We start from the raw sequence: 19,701 nt of genomic DNA, 5'->3' as shown, positions 1-19,701 counted from the left end.
ATTTGCTCACTTGGCAGTCATCGCTGCCATTAGCAATGTTTTCTATTCTCTTCCTCCCACCACTGAGTTTTTCTTTGGCTCCTGCTGGACCCTCACACTGCTTTCTATTCATTCTCCATCTTTTTCTCACAACTCCTATGAGTCTCCCACGTCCTCTTCGGTCTTCTCTTGGTCTAATGACTCATCGTCCCACATGGAAGCACTTTCGGTGGGGATGTGAGGGAGCTTTTACTCAGAATGACAAATGAAAAAAAAAACAAAAGAGTGTGGGAGCAACCAGAAAATGATAAAGAGGATATCTGATGTTTTTGCCATCTATCAACATGTTTTTGATGAATACTTTATGACTGTGTTTTTGTGTCAGGTAATAAACAAGCAGTGTTTATGCCACGAAGGTGCGGCAGCTTGAGAAAAATCAAGAAAAAAACACATTTAAAACTTGCTAAGCTCATTTTCGTTTATGTGAATGATATTCTATACAGTTGTTCCTCACCACGTCCAGCTTAGAATTTCATGGCTTCACTCTGTCACGAGTTTTCAAAAATTTATTAATAAATCATTGAATATGGCCGATTGTTAGTCAAAAAATACTTGCTTTTTGTGTAAATTAAGCATTTTCAAGCAGAAAATAGCTACTGGTAAATGAACTACAATACAAATTTAAGGCAATCAGAAGATGCATTCAAAGACACTGTGAAACATATGTAGTACATTACACACTACAGTAGTGCACCACACTGGTCATTAAAAAAAAATTCCAGTGAGACACCCAGGCTTTCATTGCAAGTTTGAGTTATCTCACAACAGGCACAACAATCCCTAATAAAAACAGGCTATTGTTGGGAGCGTAACCCACGCCAAGCTGAAACTCAACTCTGAACCCTCCACGCCACTCCTGCTCTCAACACATTTATACCAACACACACGAGCTTAAATGTCTTAAATGCCTTATTTACTCTTATTATGTCTACTATATTGGGGAATACAAGTGTAAAGGTGACTATAGGGGTGTTATTTCATGTCTAGAGGGCTCTAATAATGTTAAAAACTGCATTTAGAAGGTGGCAAAAAGATTTTCTATGCTCTAACTATGAAAATATTCTATTAGTAGTAAAATTAGTAGTAAAGTAGGAATCCTACTTTGGGTGAATTCACTTATCATGGCCGAGTCTGGAACCAATAAACTGTGATTTACAAGGGATGCTGGTATATTTTTTACTATATATTTTTTTATGCCTACGGTGAGATAGGACAAAGCAGAAAACACCAAATAGTCATTTCCGGGCGTATTCACATTGGCCATTGTTGAATGAGTTTTAATTTAAAAAATACACACTCAAGATGAGAATACAAAGAATGTTCAAAAAGGTAGGAAAGTGCAAACAAAAAGGGGGGTGAGGCCACATGGAAAAAAGGCAAAGGTAAAAGATAACACAAAAACAGCATACAAAAAAGCACGAGCTAATAAAGTTTAGCTATAGCAAACACTTGATGAACCAGCAGGTAAATGACAAGGGACAAGTCATCCTGTTAATAAGACTGACAGGATTATAAAACAATGCAAGGCAAAGACAAGGACACAGTCCAGCATCTTCCTGCTACCGCTGAATGGCTTATAAAGGCTGATTGCTAGACTACAATCAGGCGCTGGTAGGTGGCTCCACCCCCAGGAACACCAAACAAGGGAAATGACAAGAGCTGGCAGTGGCAGAAAGACTGGCACAGGTGTGGTAAACAGCTTAATCACAGCCATGACCTGTTTGCTTATCTCATCACTTCTACTCTGTAGTTTGACTGCAACTTCATGGACTTTTTTCCAGTGTTTTTTGCTCCATTCTGAGTATTTCTATCGTGTGTGAGTTGTCATTTATTACTCGCAAGAGACGCGATCACATTAATTAAATAAGGTAAGGTAAGTTCAATTTGCAAAACAGTAGAGGGCAGTCTTGTCTCGTTTTAAGTTTGGCACAATGAAGGTGCCCTCGGGGAGCATAAGGGCACACTCACACTAGGTCAGAGATGTCAAAAGACCTGGGGGCCACTTGAGGCACGCAGCTCTTTTTTGGACTGGCCCTCGTCACTTCTAAAAATATATTTAAAAAGGAAAACTGCAAAAAACAACAGCAAAAATGCAAAATAGAGCAAAAAAGATGTAATGTAAGGAGAAAAAAAATTAAATGTTAATATTAGGGACGTCACGAGACACTCAGTTCATGACACGATACAAGAGATTGGGTCTAGGAGAACGGGACGGGACAAGATTTCAAGATCAATGAAAAGAAATACATGACTGGACAAACAGACTTTTTAATTTAACTGAGTGAAAAATAAAAATAAATCTAAATAATTATATAACAATATTATTTTGACACCAAATGAACCACTAATGTTATATCATAATTATATATACAGTGTTCTCTCATTTATCGCGGAGAATAGATTCCTAAAATAGCCCGCAATAAGTTAAATCCGCAAAGTAGCCAATTTCTTTTCTTTTTTTTTTTTTTACAATTATTATATATTTTTTAAGGCTGTAAAACCTCTCACCATACACTTTATAAACTTGTTTCAGACAGCCAATAACATTTTCTCACATTTCTCTCTTGTTTAAACACTCAAAAAAGTCAAAACTTTGTTTGAATTTTAATCAACCGTAATGATCAACACAAGATATTTCACTCCTGTGACCGTGTCTTTTCGTCCTGGCGCCGTTCCGCTGTACTGTAGTGTTTTTGTATCCTTGTGGAAACAAAATATCCCCACACCGGGGCTGTGGCATTTGGCTTTGGAAGGCATTTTTTTCCCTCCTAATTCCTACTACGTTACCTTGCATTGCTCCTCACGAGGCAACACTCTTCTGCTGTGTGTATGCTAGCAGCCCCGCCTCCCCTCACACAGAGACAAAATGACTGTATGGCTGACAAGAGGGCTCACTTCGTTCAAGCCGTTGTTTAATGGAGCAAAGCACAGAGTGAACCCTCTTCCTGGCTGCTTGGCGGCGAGAGAAGAGGAAAACAGACATGCATGCAATATAACGCGTCCGGTAGAATTACTGAGTTCATTTTCATTCATCTTGTGATTAATTAAAGAATATTAATGATTATTTATATCAATGATGTTTTTTTCTGAATCTCATCACGTTTTAATCTCGTCATAACACTAATACTAACAATCTTTGGCACCTAAAATACACATTGCCCCCAAAGGCCCAATTAGCAGTCTCCACACCCCTTGCCCCTGTTTATACCAGGCTTGTCCAAATTGCAGACCAGGGGTCATTTGTGGCCCACAGCTTGTATTTTATTGGCCCTTGTCACAGTCTAAAAATACAATTTCAGTAGAAAACTACAAAAACACAAAATGCTGGGACTAATACTGGTAATAATAAAAATACAATAAAATACAAACTAATAATAATACACGTTGCCGACTATTAACAAAAAGTTTATAACTTGTTTTTTACTTATACTTACATTTATACGTATAATATACTTATCATATTACTATGGTTTAATATGTTGGGTTGATTTTAGCCTTTTTAGAAATTTAAGTGTCAAAATGGCCCTTGGTGGAAAACATTGGGGCACCTGTAGTGTCTCCCATGGCGTGTATCATGAGAGGTCATCTTTATTAACAAAGGTGACCTCACCAACATCAGTCATCGCTATTTGTGGACATGTTGGAACACTCACTCATTCTTGTGAAATTAATGACAGGTCCTTTTGCTGCCTCATCTTTAGCAATTAAAAGTTTTATTTTATATTTTGTGTTCATTCATTAATATTTTCTATATATTTATTTACAATAAATTAATATATAAAACATATTGTCATTCATTGTAATTATTTTTTAAATAATTTGATGGTGTATTCTTTTTTGCATTAATAAATTCTGAATTAAATGAAAATGTTTTTGTACAATGTGTGTATATTTTAGGGGACACCCTGTAGAATACAACATGAACTCATCTCTCCCCAACAAGCAGGAAAGACAGGAAACGTGAATTACAAAGTGGTCGACAATGTGGAAGCCATATGGACCTTTCAGAATCGCAAAAATGGCGAGAGTTACTGTTGTGCTGACAACTATAAGTGTAATTTGATACAGAACACTTGTGTGTGTGTGTGTGTGTGTGTGTACGCACAATATTGTGGTGTGCCGCAGTGCAAAAAACAGAAATATGCAAAATATGCTGGCAGTAGTTGAATTGTATATGCAGCTATCCTTTTGTCCTGAGATTTGATATGAATTTGTCATTTGTTCAACTTTTTGTTTCATAGCCTACATACATGTACACGCACTGTACAATTGTATAAAAAATGCCTTTTTGCCCACGTGTTCAGACTTGTCCAGAAGAACACAGTGAAAAGCTCCTCGTGCATCATTGCATTCACTCCAATGTATTTGTGTGCGCGCACGTGTCACGAAAACCAAATTTACGTCTTACAGATGACTTGCAGGCCGGCAGGAGTCGGGTAGCTTCTCAAATTGTACTCCGTAGCTGACATGCTGCACAGTCATGAGGCTGCTGCTGCTTCAACACGTCTAGGCACTGGTTTGTCAGCACGTGTTCATAAACGTTTGACACAAACACGCATTGCAGTAGATCTCAGGATATTCATTCTTTGCCAGTTATGTGTTTGTATTTAAAATAGTAATTTAACTCTGAGAAGAGTCTTTGACCCCATGCATGTGAAAATAAGTACGGTACTGTAAAGTACTGTGAAGCGAAGACACAGTAAATTTATAAATACTGGAGTCATAAGTTTGGCGGAGCCACACAATTTGTAAGCAATTTGTGGATCTACATTACGCAATAACTTAGTGGTAATCATCAGTGACTAAAATGTATTGCTGAATATTATTGGATTTGACGTATCTGTTATTTTTGGAGAATTGCGATTGTTTTATTTCCTTGTAGGTTGTGATGACGTCATCTTTAATATTTGTGCAGTTCCTTGAAGTCTTTGACGAGTACTTCGCCTCCATTTAACTTGATGCCAAGTACCTTGAACATCCTCCCTTCTCAGACAAGGAGGGTTACGGTCGACTCAAAATGTCAACTCAGAATCTTGAAAGAAAAAAAATAGATGTGTCTTGTGGATAACTTTGAATTACATCATTAGAATTTCTTTGGCAGCCTCTGCAAACAGCAAATGATGTTACGATAGATGCTAACAAGTTTCAGCACTGCCCCACAAATGACATGAGATTTGTGCTGCAGATTGGTTGATAGATTTTTATTCTGTAGGACTAATTTGTATGGAATAATTTGATCACATCAGATCAACAGACACACAAATACTACATAAAGCTTATAACAAACACATGAGTGTATTACTGGTATCAAAAAATGGCCACAATCTCTTTTAGTCCCACGCAGATGGAAAGGGTGACGGTGGTTATCAGTTCTCCAGGAAAGCCACGTAGTCGGTGAGTCTGGCCAACTGCTGCTCATTTGGAACAGATGAAACAGGCGGAGGATCTGTTCAGAGAAACATTGACGGCAGATCGACAAGGGGACAACGGCTGAGTAATCAAAGAATTCCTTCATGAGTGTGAACGATGTTACGTAATACTGGGGGGGGGGGGGAAGTATGTACTTAATTTGAAAATGTATTTCGCCTCCAAACACATCCATTCTATGATGCCAGAGAGCTCAATTTTAGTCTTGTGTGACCACATGACATTCTCCCAAGCCTTGTCTGCGTCATTCAGGTGTTGATTGCCAAACGTCAGACGGGCTGGCCGACACGTGTCTTCTTTAGCAGGGGGACATTGTGGGCTCTGCAGGATCTCAATCCATAACAGCAAAGTGTGTTACTAATGCTTTTCTTGGTGACCGTGCTCCCAACTCACTTGACATCATTAACCAGCTCCTCCCTTGCATTTTTTGGCTCTCTCATAAACATCCCGACCCCCCCAGGGGAATCAACCTTGTCCCTGAGGTCCTTTAACAGCTCTTTGGTCTTGCCCATGCTGGTGGAGAGGTTTGAATGGCAGAGGCTGTTTTTTTTCCACAGATATCTTTATTCACATAAAGAGTTGTGATTAGGAATACTTTCCGAAAAGGAACTAACGTGTGTGTTTCATGGAGACATAACCCGTCTGTGGCAGACAGAATGCTTGCTCATTGATCAAATACTTATTTCCTGCAATCAGATAAAAATCCATTTATAACCTTTACTTCATGTTTTTTCTGGAATTTGTTGACATTCTTTCTCTCTCTCTCTTTATAAACGTAAATCCACCATAAAAATGATGTACTCTTCATATCTGTTTAATGGGCTAAACTTAGAAAATCAGTAGGGGATCAAAAACGTATTCCTCCCGCTGGATCTCTGATTTACTCGCTGCAGTCCACGTGGTTTAACTCGACACGGCTAGGAGACGAGAGGTTTCCGGTTCAACACGTTGCCAACATCTGCCTATGAGCTCACTGCTTCCCCTGTCACGTTAACAAAACAGCTAACAGAGTTGTATAAATTGAGACTTATTTCAAAAAAAAGCATATTGCATCACGTTACGTTCCTCTCAAAGGAGATGATTTCGTTCAAAAGATGGAGTTGATCACCAAAAAAGGTTTTCATAGCAGTGGCACGCTGTCCTGATCAATGATGAGTGAGCAAACTTGTTTCATGTGGAACATGTGTGCCGCAGATGTTGTTGTGGTTACAGAAATGAGGTCAGACCAAAACCTCCTTCTTATCTGTTTGCATCATTCTAAATGTTTCCACTTCATGAACCTTTTGAGGACATGTGATGACGCAATAGAACTCTAACAAACGGGGGAGGATGAGAAACTATACAGAATATGTTAATTGTTGTCTCATTAAGGTGGTAGATTTAACATTATTTATGTCTACAGTAAAAAAAAAAAGCAATACTGCCACCTACCTGGCTTTTTAGGCATTACCATCCTGGTAGTGGGGTCTGCCTGCCAGCCCTGACTCACCACACCTTCACACAGACGGTAAAAGAAAGTAAATCTCTCCAATTCTGTTCTGAACAAAAATGTCATCCCTGCATTGTGATTGTGCCATGACTTACCTTTGACAGCCTCCTCCACTGAGTAGCCCACAAAGGCAGCAAAATCCTCTGCAGTGATGGAAGTGTATGCCTGCGCTACTAACCCATAGGCCCTTTGCCGCGTACTCTCTGTGTACCAAATCAGAGAACAATGACATGAGTGGACAACTGTCTGGCACCCTGTGTTTAATAAGGCAGGGGTGGGCAAACCTTTTGACTTGTGGGCCACATTGCGTTAAAAAATATTTAAAACTATGTTCATATATAGAGTGGAAACTCTTTTTTTCTCTGCACTGGATCCAGTTTTAGAAAAATGATGGCAACAAATATGTCTCGGTTATCGTACGGCCAAACAGTGCGCCTGACAAACTGGTCTCAGTCTGACAGATTCCGACCAGGGAGTCCTTCAACCATCTTTATTGTGTGTGGGTGGTTCATTTGTTCAGAAAATTAACACAGAACGATGAACAACTCTCTGTCAGTCTCCTTCCGTCCTCCTTTCAAGTACGCCGCCATAAACTGATAAGGGGTTCAAGCGCAGTGCGTATTTCTGAGCGTTAGAGGCATCTGTGGGTATTTCTTTTTTTTTTTTATTTAGGACAGATTTTTCATTATTTCCTATGGAAAAAAAATATTTGGTTTTCGTATGTCTTGGTTTTCACCTGACCTTTTGGAATAGATTAATGACAAAAAACAATGTATTATTATTGTACAGTATACACTGTGTATATATAATTTTACACCTATAATTGTTACAGTCCACTTAGAATTATCTGTCTTATTTTAGCTGCAAGTGTCACACAAACTGCCGTGTGCTTTGTGCACTACTGCTCCAGCAGCTCTCGCATTAATGCCTCAGGGTTGTGGCCTTACGTGTTTTATATCCTAGCAACAGTTTATATGTGTATCAACAGTCCACTTCTGGTCATCCGCAGCAGCTAGCAGCCGTGACAATAACACGGTGGACGAGAAAAGACAGCTGGGAGAAGTCAAAAGATTTGTCAAGTGTTTTCCCATACTTCTGTCCTGTCTTCTCTCTCTCTACTGCTGTGCTTATCTATGATGATGTGTCAGGATGGAATACGTTACATTTTGTAAAGGTTTTATAAGCAGTGAAATATTTACCCCTCTTAAGTAGTAATTATTTTGTGTTGTATGGTAGTCAGAAAGACTTGAAAAATGACTACATTATGAAATGAGGAATAGAAATATTAAGTCAGTGTTGAACTTGCATTTGTTAAAAGTGAAAATGTATGACACTTAATAAAACGGCTACTGGTGCCGGAACAATTTTCTGGCAATGGATGAGCAGCATATTGGAAACCAATGAGTCGTGAGCAATTCCCCCAACGGAGCCAAACAGGTCATCTCAAGGGGCTTTCTGTAACCCAGCCCCGAAGTAGACATGTATTTTTATCACTGCCTCTTGACCCTTGGGAGATGACAGGAGCAGCAACTGGAACAGTCACTCTCAGTACGTCCTTCTGACACTCCAGAGTTGGCCCGAAGCATGCTGAGAGAAGATGTCTGAGTGGAGGACCGCAGTTTTATAGAAGGGGAAACAGGACCTCGCCTGTGCTTCTTTGGCAGTCTATTCTAGGGCAGCTATCACTTCTCACCCTCTCACCTCTTAAAAATAGACTCCACTTTTCACCGGCAAAGGCAAAGTCGACAGGACATAGCGATGCTTTTATTTTTAAATACAGTCTAAAGCCAAGTAAGAGCAGCAGCATACTGGGGACACATTCTGATGGAAACACTCCAAAGAAAATCCATACTTTTTGAATGAGCTCTTCCTATAAACTTAGTTTTCTGATTAGAGCTAACAATAAAGAAGGTCATGCACTTTATTTCAGGTTCACCCAAGACAATGTGACAATGCAAAATATCTAACCATAAGCTACATTTGAATGAAACAAAAACAATCTTAGACATTCTTTATATTAAACTTGACATTTTTTCCTCTTAACACCAACATTCAAGTGGTTCAGAAGTACAAAAGTATAAAAAGGTAAGGAAAGTTATGGATTCAACATTGATGTTAAATATTGCACTGAAAGACTGGCAAGTAATTCTATCCCACATCCCTCATTACTTTATATTATTAACATCCACAGGTCCTTGCCATACTCCCATTGGAAAACCTTCAAAAGCACAGCAGTGTTTTCAACAAGTCCACCATCACTTCAGTTTCCATTATTCCTCCTCTTCCTCAGCGTCATCAAAATCATCATCTTCATCATCACCTGACCCAAAGTCAATCTTTGCCAGGACCGTTTCAACGTGCTCTGTCGACACAGTGAAATGATCCATCTTCTCAAACCCTGGCTCTGGTCGGTCTTCTCCCATTGAGCTTTTAGCTGCATCTTTGGTTTGCGTGATCAGGCCCTTGGATGCCAACAAAAACTCAGCAGCACCACTCTGCTCCAATGCCCTCACAGCTGAGTCTGTCAGCTCGGAGCTCGCCTGAAGTCGTTCGCCGTAACGCTGAGCCAGTGCCCGTAGAGCAGCCACCTTCTCATCTTGCTCTTTCCCAATTTGCTCCAGCAGTATGGTTTTTCGCTCCTCCAGGACAGCATACAACAGGTCAAAGCGTTCCGCTAAGCCTTGTTTAGCACGCTGGGCATTTTCTTGTACAGCGCGGCAAGCATCTTCCATCTGGATAAGTAGAGACTGTAAGCGTGCATTACTGGCCACCAGACTGTCGATAGCGTTGCTCAGTTCACCCTTTTGGGACTGATAAACACTTTCTAAAGGCGCCACCTCACAGTCTTTATGCTGGCCAAACACTTTGCACATGGAGCAAGTGGGGGTCTGGCACGTTGTGCAATAGATGTTGATTCTCTCATCTTCATGTTCCTGACACATTGGCTCTTTTGACTCTTTAGGCTTCAGGGAGGTTTCTGTGTTTCCATTGCCACTCACTTCTTGCTGCTGCTTATAGATGTCGATGATATTCTCGACCAACAGGTTCCGCTGGAGCCCATGGACACCGTGGCGGTCAAGCACAACCTCAAACCTGCATGTAGGACAGCGAAAAACACCACCCGAGAAGCGGTATGGATTGCGCGAGTCATAGAGGTCACTGGCACAGCTTCGGCACAAGTTGTGTTGGCAGGGGAGGATGACAACAGGTTTGGTGAACATGTCCAGGCAGATGGGGCAGCTCAGCTGCTTCTCAAGGCTGTCCATGGGGCTTGGAGGGCGAACCAATGATCCTGTCCTCTGAAGATCCATGATGGAAAGTTGTTTTCAGGAGCTATCAGCTGAAGTTCTTTTTCTTGGTCAGCTTCAAATTGTTGTTTTTTAAATAAATAGCAGGATCTGCTCCACTCTTTTCAGTGTTTCCGCTTATGATATCATGTCCAGCTACTGCTACACTGGCTGGGAACTAGCAGCACTGTCCTTTATACCACCCCCTTACAGCTGGTGACATTTGATCTAACCAACCAAAGCACACATTCCCAACTGCTTGCTGGCCAGGAAGGTTTTCACAGAAATGGGCCCCCACCTACCCATTGCACCACGTGTCACATGTTCCAGTTGGCGATGTGCACCAGCCAACATTGAGAGACATGGTGGACTGAGAAATAAACAGGGTACATGTGACTGGCTTAAAAGGAACCCCGCATGACAGAAGGGGTACAATCCAAATGGTAAACAAGTAACTGTGAACATAGTGTCAAGTGGGTGGTTGCACAATTGTATAACAGTGGACCCCCGCACATTTCCGATTCAGCATTCACGGTCCTGCAAATTCGCAGATTTTTGGTCAAAACATTAGTTAGCATTTTTTTCCCCTCAGGAAAATGTTTATGTTTTCTCCACAGAAAAGATATCCCATTAACGATGAGTCGGTAATAATCTATAAAAACATGATAATACACACACTTCTTTACATGTACATGTCACGATAACAAATTTTGATGGACGACAACTGTCCCACAAATTATTGCAGATAAACAATATTATCGTCAATTTTTTTTTCATTAATTAAATAATATATGGCATAATAATGCAAGTACTCCATATCAAAAGCAACATTTTCTCAAGAGTATTTAACATTGTAAATGGAGCTTTTATATAAAATTAATTCAACAAACAAAAAAAAGACAGAAAAACCCCAATGAAAATAAAATTGTCTCTGAACAAAAATTGCACTTACATAAAATCACAATATTTCTGATGTTGAATCAGTGTGACTTGTGTAATTGTCTGGTTTTTGACAAAAAACAAAAACAGAAAGAACCTGGAACTACTCTGAAGTTCACATCGTGTGCCAATGCGGACGTCAGCTCCTTTGCACTTTCTTGATTGACTTTTAGCAACGCTGTGTGTGGAATACGCCGTTTACGTTTAATGGGGTGTAACGTTTTGTCGAGGTTTGGTTGAAGTACATGTTTTGGATGCAGCACAATGAGTTTGGTGCACAATGAGGCGTTATACTTCGGCAGCTGAAACGTAAGTTCAAAATAAATAAATGTTATGTCATGTGTTTTTAATAACTTGAATGGTTTTCCACTGATGGCATACAAAAAACAGTAGAAAAGCAATAGTCTATTAAAACTGCTTTCATACTAAAACCCACATGAAACTAAATGCTAATGTGAAGTTGTTCAGTTCACAATTGTCAACAGATCCACCAAGCAATTCTCATGCCTGACTTCCTAAGTGCCTTGTGACATACTGTACGTCAACACGCCTGGCAGCTCAACACGAGGCACCGCAAACATGACGCATAAGCTATTATTAAACTCTTGCAAAAGTGAACATCAAAATGATGCACATGTCCCAAAGTATAAATCTAAAGCCAAAAGACAAACTATTATTTTGTGTTTAGTATGTGGAATTACAAACTGCTTTATTCAACAGTTTATGTTCCAACACCTTGCAAGTATCATGACATGGTGTTTTAAATTGTACAAAAATAGCTGCTAACTTTATCAACTTGTTTTCCGTCTGGGGAAACAGCTGGGTTGAAGCAGTGTTCAACTGGTGGCCCCTGATGATTGTTATACAATCATGCATGCCAATAACAATGTCACTTGAGAGCTGGATGATGACAGAAATCTACATAACTCTCGGTGAAGATGTAAACAGGAATCCTCTCTGGTTTACTGATGAGGGTCACAACAAATTCCTGTACAAATGCATAGTGTTGCCAATAACAAAACATACAACCTATATAGTGTATCATTACAATGATTATACGGTCCCTCCAGGATTTCGTGAGCTTTTTTGTGATTGTCGCAGCCTAAAATGCCTGATTTGGCAGCAGCTTTTTCAAAACGTTGCGGCAAAAGTTGCAATTGTTTGAGGGTTATTTTTTCAATAATATTGCACCAGCTTGTGATTTTGTCAATTTGTTATCAATGTTTTCAAGACTTGCGTAAGTGTTCTTTGTAACCTTAACAACAAAAAGCACAGGATTTCAACATATAACTAAGTATGCTTCACTGTTTTTAATAGTTCTACAATTACAGTTTGACATAAAGAAAACAATTTGAAAGGCATATAAATACATATAAATGACGAACGAAAGGGATAAATGAACATTTGAGGTTACTTTTACCTTCAGTGAAGACGTGACTTGTCAAAGACACGATGTGGCAGCGAGATCAACAGGGACACCACCTTCCTGTTTTGCCATAATATGCAGTTACAAATCCCATCGTTTTGGCATTTGTATGTTGTTTGTTGCAAGCAGCGACCCGTCACACTTTGTTCGACGGTCCCTGAACGCACCATCATGCGTGTGCTAACTTTCTCCCATGCAGCACAGATAGACTATTATACTGTAATTTTGCCGTTTTTCTTTCAGCTCATATTTGGTCTTAAATGCTGATACTATGTGGGAATGCATAAAGGTTAAGTTTTGATGACTTATTGAGTGCTAACGTGCACATGTGTCAGCGATGTAATAATCTCTCTGAAAAACAAACTCCAGGCTTGTATTGGTGGATGGTGGGTCTGCATTCGTTTTGTGCTTTTAATTTGATGTTGTTCATGTCTTAGTTTTACACAATACAAAATAATAAGATAAATTTGATCACTATATTGTACAAACTCCCGGGAGTCTGCGGGAGATTTGTGGGAACACAAGCCGGCCCAAGGGTCAAAAAAGGTTGGGGACCACTTTTCTAACAAAAAGCAAAACACATCACAAAACACATCAACACTGCCACCTAGTTGTCACCACAAGGTACATCATGTGATTATGATTATGGGTTTGTTGCATGGCTGGAAAGAACTTTTTATCTTTGTGATGTAACTGGTTGTATTGAAAGGATGTTATACTGTTGCGGTCATCGAATTGTGGCGTTTCGTGGTTACACCGCACTCTATAAATTAATTAAAAACTTAGTTTCAACCTAAACGACTGGTTCATAAATACGAGATTTGCTAGAGAACTAGTAAGTGCACGTCGCTACACTGAGAAAGGACAACTTTTCATTATGTTTTCCAAGCAAGAGGCAGACTTCTTCAGAAAGTGAAGTGAAATTAGACATTGTAAAATGCTCAAAAAGTGGAGAAACAATGATCAATACTGGCTGCATACCTGTTTCCTTTCCTCCTACGAAATCGACATTGACAATTAAGCAGTGAAGTGGTCTCATCATTGAGACTTCTTCCTCCTAATAGGCCTGTCACTCCTTCTGTTGCAACGCCCCTCCCAGTATGCAAGACAACCACAGGAATAAATGTGAGGAGTTGCTCTCTTTTTTCTTTTAAAAACTGCTTTATTTAATTATTGGAGGTAATCTTTTTATTACTCTGTTATTACTGTACTGTATGTTCTTCATGTGTTATGTGTACAGTGTGAGTGTTAATTTAAGTATAAGTTTCGACTTACACTAAAGATTGAATTGACGACCTCCTTGTCATGTGATCATTTGCTGAAGAAACCGATGTACGCACAGAAAGTCAATGAAAACAAGGGTTTATGTAAGACTTACCTTGTAGAGCCTCCATTACAGGAAGGATATTCTCTGACCACTGGTAAGTTGCAATAGCTGTATAGATCCCAGGAAAATCTCGCTGCCATATGCGCTGGCCAACTGCCCAAATAGCTGTTAATTCAGGATTTGCCTGCATTAAAAAAAAAAAAGATATTTACAACTGTTCCATTTGCTTACTGATCAAGGTTCTGGTTTTCATAGTGTATTGTATTAACAGTGATCCCCAAATATATGTGACCAAAAAATTAATTATCTTAAGATGAGCTGGGTGCTTTTAAAAGCATCTCAGCATGTGCAGTTCACATACACTTTGTTGTAACTGTTATTTTAATTTGTGGATTTTACTGATTTGAATGTATAGGCAATAGTCAAGCCCCACAGTGGAGAATGAGTTGGCATGCTGGCCTCACAGTCAGGCGATCGAGGGTGCGAATATCCGTTTGGGCATCTCTGTGTGGAGTTTGCAAGGTCTCCCCATGCGTGCGTGTGTTCATGGGTTTTCTTCAGGTACTCTGGTTTCCTCCCACATTCAAAAACATGCATGTTATATTAACTGAAAACTCTAAATGGTGTAAATGTGAATGGTTGTTTACTGTATATGTACCCTGTGATTGGCTGACCTCATCCAAAGTCAGCTGGGATAGGTTCCAGCTCACTCGTGACCCTAATGAGGACAAGTTGTATCCGAACATCCTTAACTTGTTGTGATTAGTGTAGTTTAGTCTCTCTCTACACGCTTTATCCAAATTGCCTGCAATTACTTTTAATATCCACCAGATGGTGCTATTAAGCCATGCACCAACAGTGTCAGTAGCATGTGCACAATTGACTTCAATCAGTCATACTGTAGGTTGGATTAAAACTTCAATGAACATGTGGATCTTTCGCACAGTGGAATGATCAATTATCCATCTCATCAGGTTCTCCCCTTTCACTCTCTTTCTGTACAGCCTGAATAAGGTGATCTGACTGTTGCACGCGTGCAAGCGTTGCATGTTAATAAGTAATATTTAATTTTGACATAAACCAAATTGCCCAATTTTCCAAAATCCAAAAAGCAGTAGAGGAAACTGATTGATGGTGCCAACAAATCCCACTGACTATATTTGTTGGTATCTTCACATCAACATTCCTCTCTGCCTCTCACGTTTTAGAATTTTGTCTTACTTCCCATTTTCAAAATGGATCTACACTGTGTTCTTTAAATATTTCACTGTTTACCTCAGACACAGACAGGTTTTGGTTGTGACCAATCGTACCGTCACAGACTTGGGTGCGATTTTGCCTCCCTCTCCTGGCCCCCGCTGGCCTGCTTTCATACTGATCAGCAACTTCCCTGACGTTGTGGATTGTTTCCAGTTGTGAGTTGTTCTGATTATTTACATTTGCGGAACGTGGCGGCTGCCAATTACTTGCGAGAGGAGCGGTCACAATAATTAAATGACATTCTTATTACGCACACAAATGTAGTCACATGTGTTCAACGAGCGATTCAAAATGATACAAAAGTCAAACAGACTTTTGTATATTAGTATTTTATTTCTGTTACGAATTGAGTTGCAGTGTTTCCCTATCATTATAATAAAGCGGTGCTTCTTGGGGAGGGCTTTGGACTAAAGAAACCGACTGCTTCTATAAAATGTAAAAATTGTGACCTTTCTTTAAATAATGCTTGAGCTTTCTAAAATAACAACTTGACATATCAATTAACAACAGTACAGTTTTGATAGCACCAGAAGAATTGCACATATTAAAAATGGATGGGGAGTAGGGGTGTCACGAGATCTGGCAAGATTAAAAAGTGACAAGGTTCCGAAAAACTTTATTATAATAAATAATAAATTAATGTAGTAATAAAAGTAATAAATGAAAGTGAACTCAATAACTTTGCTGGCCTCCATATATTGCCAGGTGCATGTACGTGTGTCTTCCAGGAAGAGAGTTCACTCTGTGCATTGATTCAGTACCCACATGCTTCCTAAAACAACGGCAAACAGAGTGAGACTTCTTGTCAGTCGCTTTGTCTCTGTAGGGGCTGTGGGGCTGATAGCATACACACAGCAAGAGTGGAGCCTCATGAGGACCAATGCTTGAATATTCATGAGGAAGGTGAGCCCATCAAAACGAACGAGCCAGTATGTCGAATTTTTAAGTGGTAGCAACATAAAGGGCATCAGCTTGCTCACCTCAAACATATCCACCTTACCCAGTTTTCCCATCTGGGCAAAAAACTACACATCGAGATGCAGAGCCTTCGACCCGACAGCCAACGTTTGGTCAGCAAAGTAAATACAACCGGAATGGCGCAAAATGGTGTGCGTTCACAGAAAGTCATCGCAGAAGAAATGCTTGTTAGTACAGTTGAAAAGCCAGCATTTCAAGAAATGTTGCAAATGTTTGGCAGACAGGACGAATTGCGTGTGAGAAAAGACGTGTCACAAACGCTAATTCCGCAACTTCACAGAGTGAAAGATTACATATTAAAATGAAATATTGCATTATGATGATATATTATTAATATTATTATTATATATTATAATAACAGTTTATTTGGTCCCCAAAAATGTTAGCGTCGATTTGTGGGACAATAAACATTTCAAAATGCACATCCATTGTTTTGAGACTCCATTAAATTAAACAGTTTGTTTGTCCAGTCATATTTTCACATTACACTTTTCTTAAAATGAATGTTAAAGTCTCGCCCCGACCTCGTGGACCCAATCTCGTGCAACATCTTGTCTCATGGGTTGGGTGTCTCGTGACACCCTGACTGTGAAGTGTAACCCGCTTACCGCTTTTATTGCCTGAGGGATCCGCTTCCAAAGATATCTGCCATTATTCCTGAGGAATCCACATTAGAAAAGTAAATATTTGAAGTTGTGACAACTGAGAACAATGACTTGGTGGATAAAAACAATTATGACTTGGCTGAATATACACTACCGGTCAAAGGTTTTAGAACACTCCAATGTCTCTGGAGGAAAACCCTACATTTTTAAATGTTAAGATGGTCTGTCTCGCTTCCATTGTTATATCACTTTTTTCTTAGTATTTTTGTAGCAACAAATGACTTTCTCCAGTACAATGCTGTTCACGGGGGTATAGTACCATAGTGTGTTTCGAACACTGTTTTTATGCAGGCAGAGGAGGTAGGAAGTACTCCAGAACACCTGTAGGAATGAGTTGCACCAACTGCCATGCTTGATCAAGCTCCATTTAGCAGCACAGCTTTAAATTGTTGACCCATTTTGTGGCCGCTGAAGCAGGCCTTTTTGTATAATTCTGAAATACACATTATTTCTTTTTTTAACCTCTGGAACTTCACCACTTACCTTTGTACCATTTCAGCTATTCAATAAATAACTCTAAAAATTGGGTGTTTTAAAACTTTTGACCGATAGTGTATACTGAATATCTAATCAGAAATGTAAAATTAGCTCATCACTGACAAGTGATTTGCTTTTTTTCTTTCAACCAGTCTCTTTTTTTTTTTTTGCTCAATTTGCAACTAATCACAAGTACTACCCACACTTGACCATTGTGATGTTGTCAACGTCACTAAAGTTTTCTTGAAAATGTACAAGACACATTAAACTTACATATCGTTATGCAGTAAATAAAGCGCCAACAGCTGAGCATAAACTTGAGGTGTTGCAATGCCGCCTGGAGCCTGTTGGAACACAAAATTCAGTATGTTTCCATGCACGCAATATTCCTAAACAATAAGATGAAAAAACTGCAAAAACTGTTTCCCTCACAATCCACAGAATAGATTTGGCACGACCTGTTGGTCTTCGCTCATAAGCAAGCACATTCTAATGAGACTGTGGCGGTATGCATCGTAACTCTTGTTTCATAACACCTTCTACGCTCCTGCTTTGCCAAAGAAGAAGATGATGGAGCAGCAGGGATCAGTGTTGCCAATTTAACGACTTCGACCCTATACAAGCGAGTAGGCACGCATTAAAGGTGAAAGATAAGAAGTGTTTCTTACGTCATGCATTTACTCAGCAATCAAATACAATACAACAAATACATGCAGGGCACCTCCACAAACCTGAGGAGCGTGCATTACCACTGTCGTGAAAGGCAAAGTGTTCTTTGGCATGGCAATATTTTTGGACATAACTGTATAACATTTTTTTTAAAAAAGCCTTTGACCCAAAAAAGATAAATGCTGCAATCACATAAAGACGGCAGGATTAAAAATCAATGCAAAATGGAATACCTAGCTACCTTCTCTTTTGTTCTGTGAACTTATATTTCTGCATGCATTAGTTTTTGAGGCTTGTGTGTGTTTTTGGCATTTGCAATATTTTTCTTTTGCATTTGTTTTTGATCCTGCACGGTTTATGTGACTGCAACAGTTTGATTTTGATTTTGCAGCATTGCCCCGTTGCATGTGGTTTATGGTGTTTTTGGTTTTGCATCACTTCTGTGTTTGGAACGTTCGGACGTTGCTGTCGGCCGCCGTAGGAAATGTTTAATTCACATGTTAAGTAATGAATACGTTCGCGAAGCATTAACAGCGCACCTTGCTACAGGTGGTTACAATGACATGACATAGCAGTGGTTAAAAATACACACACTATTATCTCAAATCCAAGATAAATTTGTTAGCCTTTTAGTCTGCTATGTACGACTGAATGCTGATATTAATGCTATGTAAACATTACACTGCTTAGCTTGTTTGGCGTCATAATGCCAGCCTAAATGTGTCATCCTTTAGCCGCCAGCAACATAACGCTGGTGACCATAAAAACAACATTCTTCTCACACCATACTGAGGTTTGTTTTTAGCTGTCTTGTTAGCGTTAGCTAGTGTAACTGTATCGCCACGGTGCTTCAGACAACACACCCGACGCTATTTCTTTACAGGCACATAAATTAAAAATAAGTATTACAATACCTCCAGTTCTTGAGCTTCACATTGTTCTAGTAGTTTGTCAAAATTCTCTTCCATAATCACAGCAGCAGGCATGTTGACGATGATGACGAAGATGAAGACGTTGTTGTCTTGCCTTCCTGAATTTTTTCTTCTCTTGTGGGATTCTCGTCCATTCACAACACATCATAGCGTTACTGCCTCTAGTGGACACGCTAGAATAACAGGAATAAAAGCATGCCTCATTGGCGATTGGAAAACCGGCTAATATGAGCATTGGAACGGGCAGTCAATAAATGTAAAAATAATATTAAAAAAAATACGATTTTTAATTATTCAGAAACTCTTGTTGGAAGGGGAAACGTTATTTTACTGTATGGTTCATTTGTTTCAGACATGCTTAATTAATTACATTTAGGTTATAATTGCACAAATACACATGTGTGAAAAGAAATAGGAAGAAGCTGAGGTCGCTGGCAGCTGTCTGTCGGCGGCGGACAGATAGTGTTGTCTCCGCATGCAGCTCAGCCAGGCCAGGCCAGGCAGTAGGAGCTGCCGGGAGGTTGTGTGGCGGTAGACTGCAAGCCTGCTCGATTGCAAATTCAAGGTATCCTGTTTTGGTCTGGTGCTTCCACTAATGTTACCATACTCATTGACTCTCGTGTAGATTATTTTATTGATGAAAATTGTGCCAGTGAACATAAGATCCCCGTTCTGGTACTTATCAAGCCTGTGGTGGTTCGCTCCTTAGACGGACGGGCGTCTCCTGGCCACGGTCTCGGACCAGACATATCTTCCTCGGCTTTCTCTGTCCAGTAGCCATACTGA

General features: G+C 39.7%; 2 protein-coding genes across 2 annotated transcripts; both read right to left on the bottom strand.

Moving 5' to 3' along the window:
* Nucleotides 1-5,207: 5,207 nt before the first annotated feature.
* cops8 (COP9 signalosome subunit 8) lies at nucleotides 5,208-19,062 on the bottom strand. The gene is made up of 7 exons (XM_054787732.1): nucleotides 18,898-19,062; nucleotides 17,588-17,658; nucleotides 16,781-16,829; nucleotides 13,986-14,118; nucleotides 7,051-7,158; nucleotides 6,898-6,960; nucleotides 5,208-5,485 (listed from the first exon to the last, which is right to left on the bottom strand). Exons 1-7 carry the CDS (start codon nucleotides 18,967-18,969, stop codon nucleotides 5,406-5,408), a joined length of 576 nt encoding a protein of 191 aa, XP_054643707.1. The 5' UTR covers nucleotides 18,970-19,062; the 3' UTR covers nucleotides 5,208-5,405.
* trim63b (tripartite motif containing 63b) lies at nucleotides 8,698-13,979 on the bottom strand. Its single transcript, XM_054787731.1, has one exon. The coding sequence runs from the start codon at nucleotides 10,264-10,266 to the stop codon at nucleotides 9,226-9,228; it is 1,041 nt and encodes a 346-aa protein (XP_054643706.1). The 5' UTR covers nucleotides 10,267-13,979; the 3' UTR covers nucleotides 8,698-9,225.
* Nucleotides 19,063-19,701: the final 639 nt, after the last annotated feature.

The sequence above is a fragment of the Dunckerocampus dactyliophorus genome, chromosome 9 (assembly GCF_027744805.1).
Source record: "Dunckerocampus dactyliophorus isolate RoL2022-P2 chromosome 9, RoL_Ddac_1.1, whole genome shotgun sequence".
NCBI classification, from domain to species: domain Eukaryota; kingdom Metazoa; phylum Chordata; class Actinopteri; order Syngnathiformes; family Syngnathidae; genus Dunckerocampus; species Dunckerocampus dactyliophorus.
The sequence above is the reverse complement of the archived record's forward strand: the minus strand, read 5'-3'. Positions and strand labels throughout refer to the sequence as shown.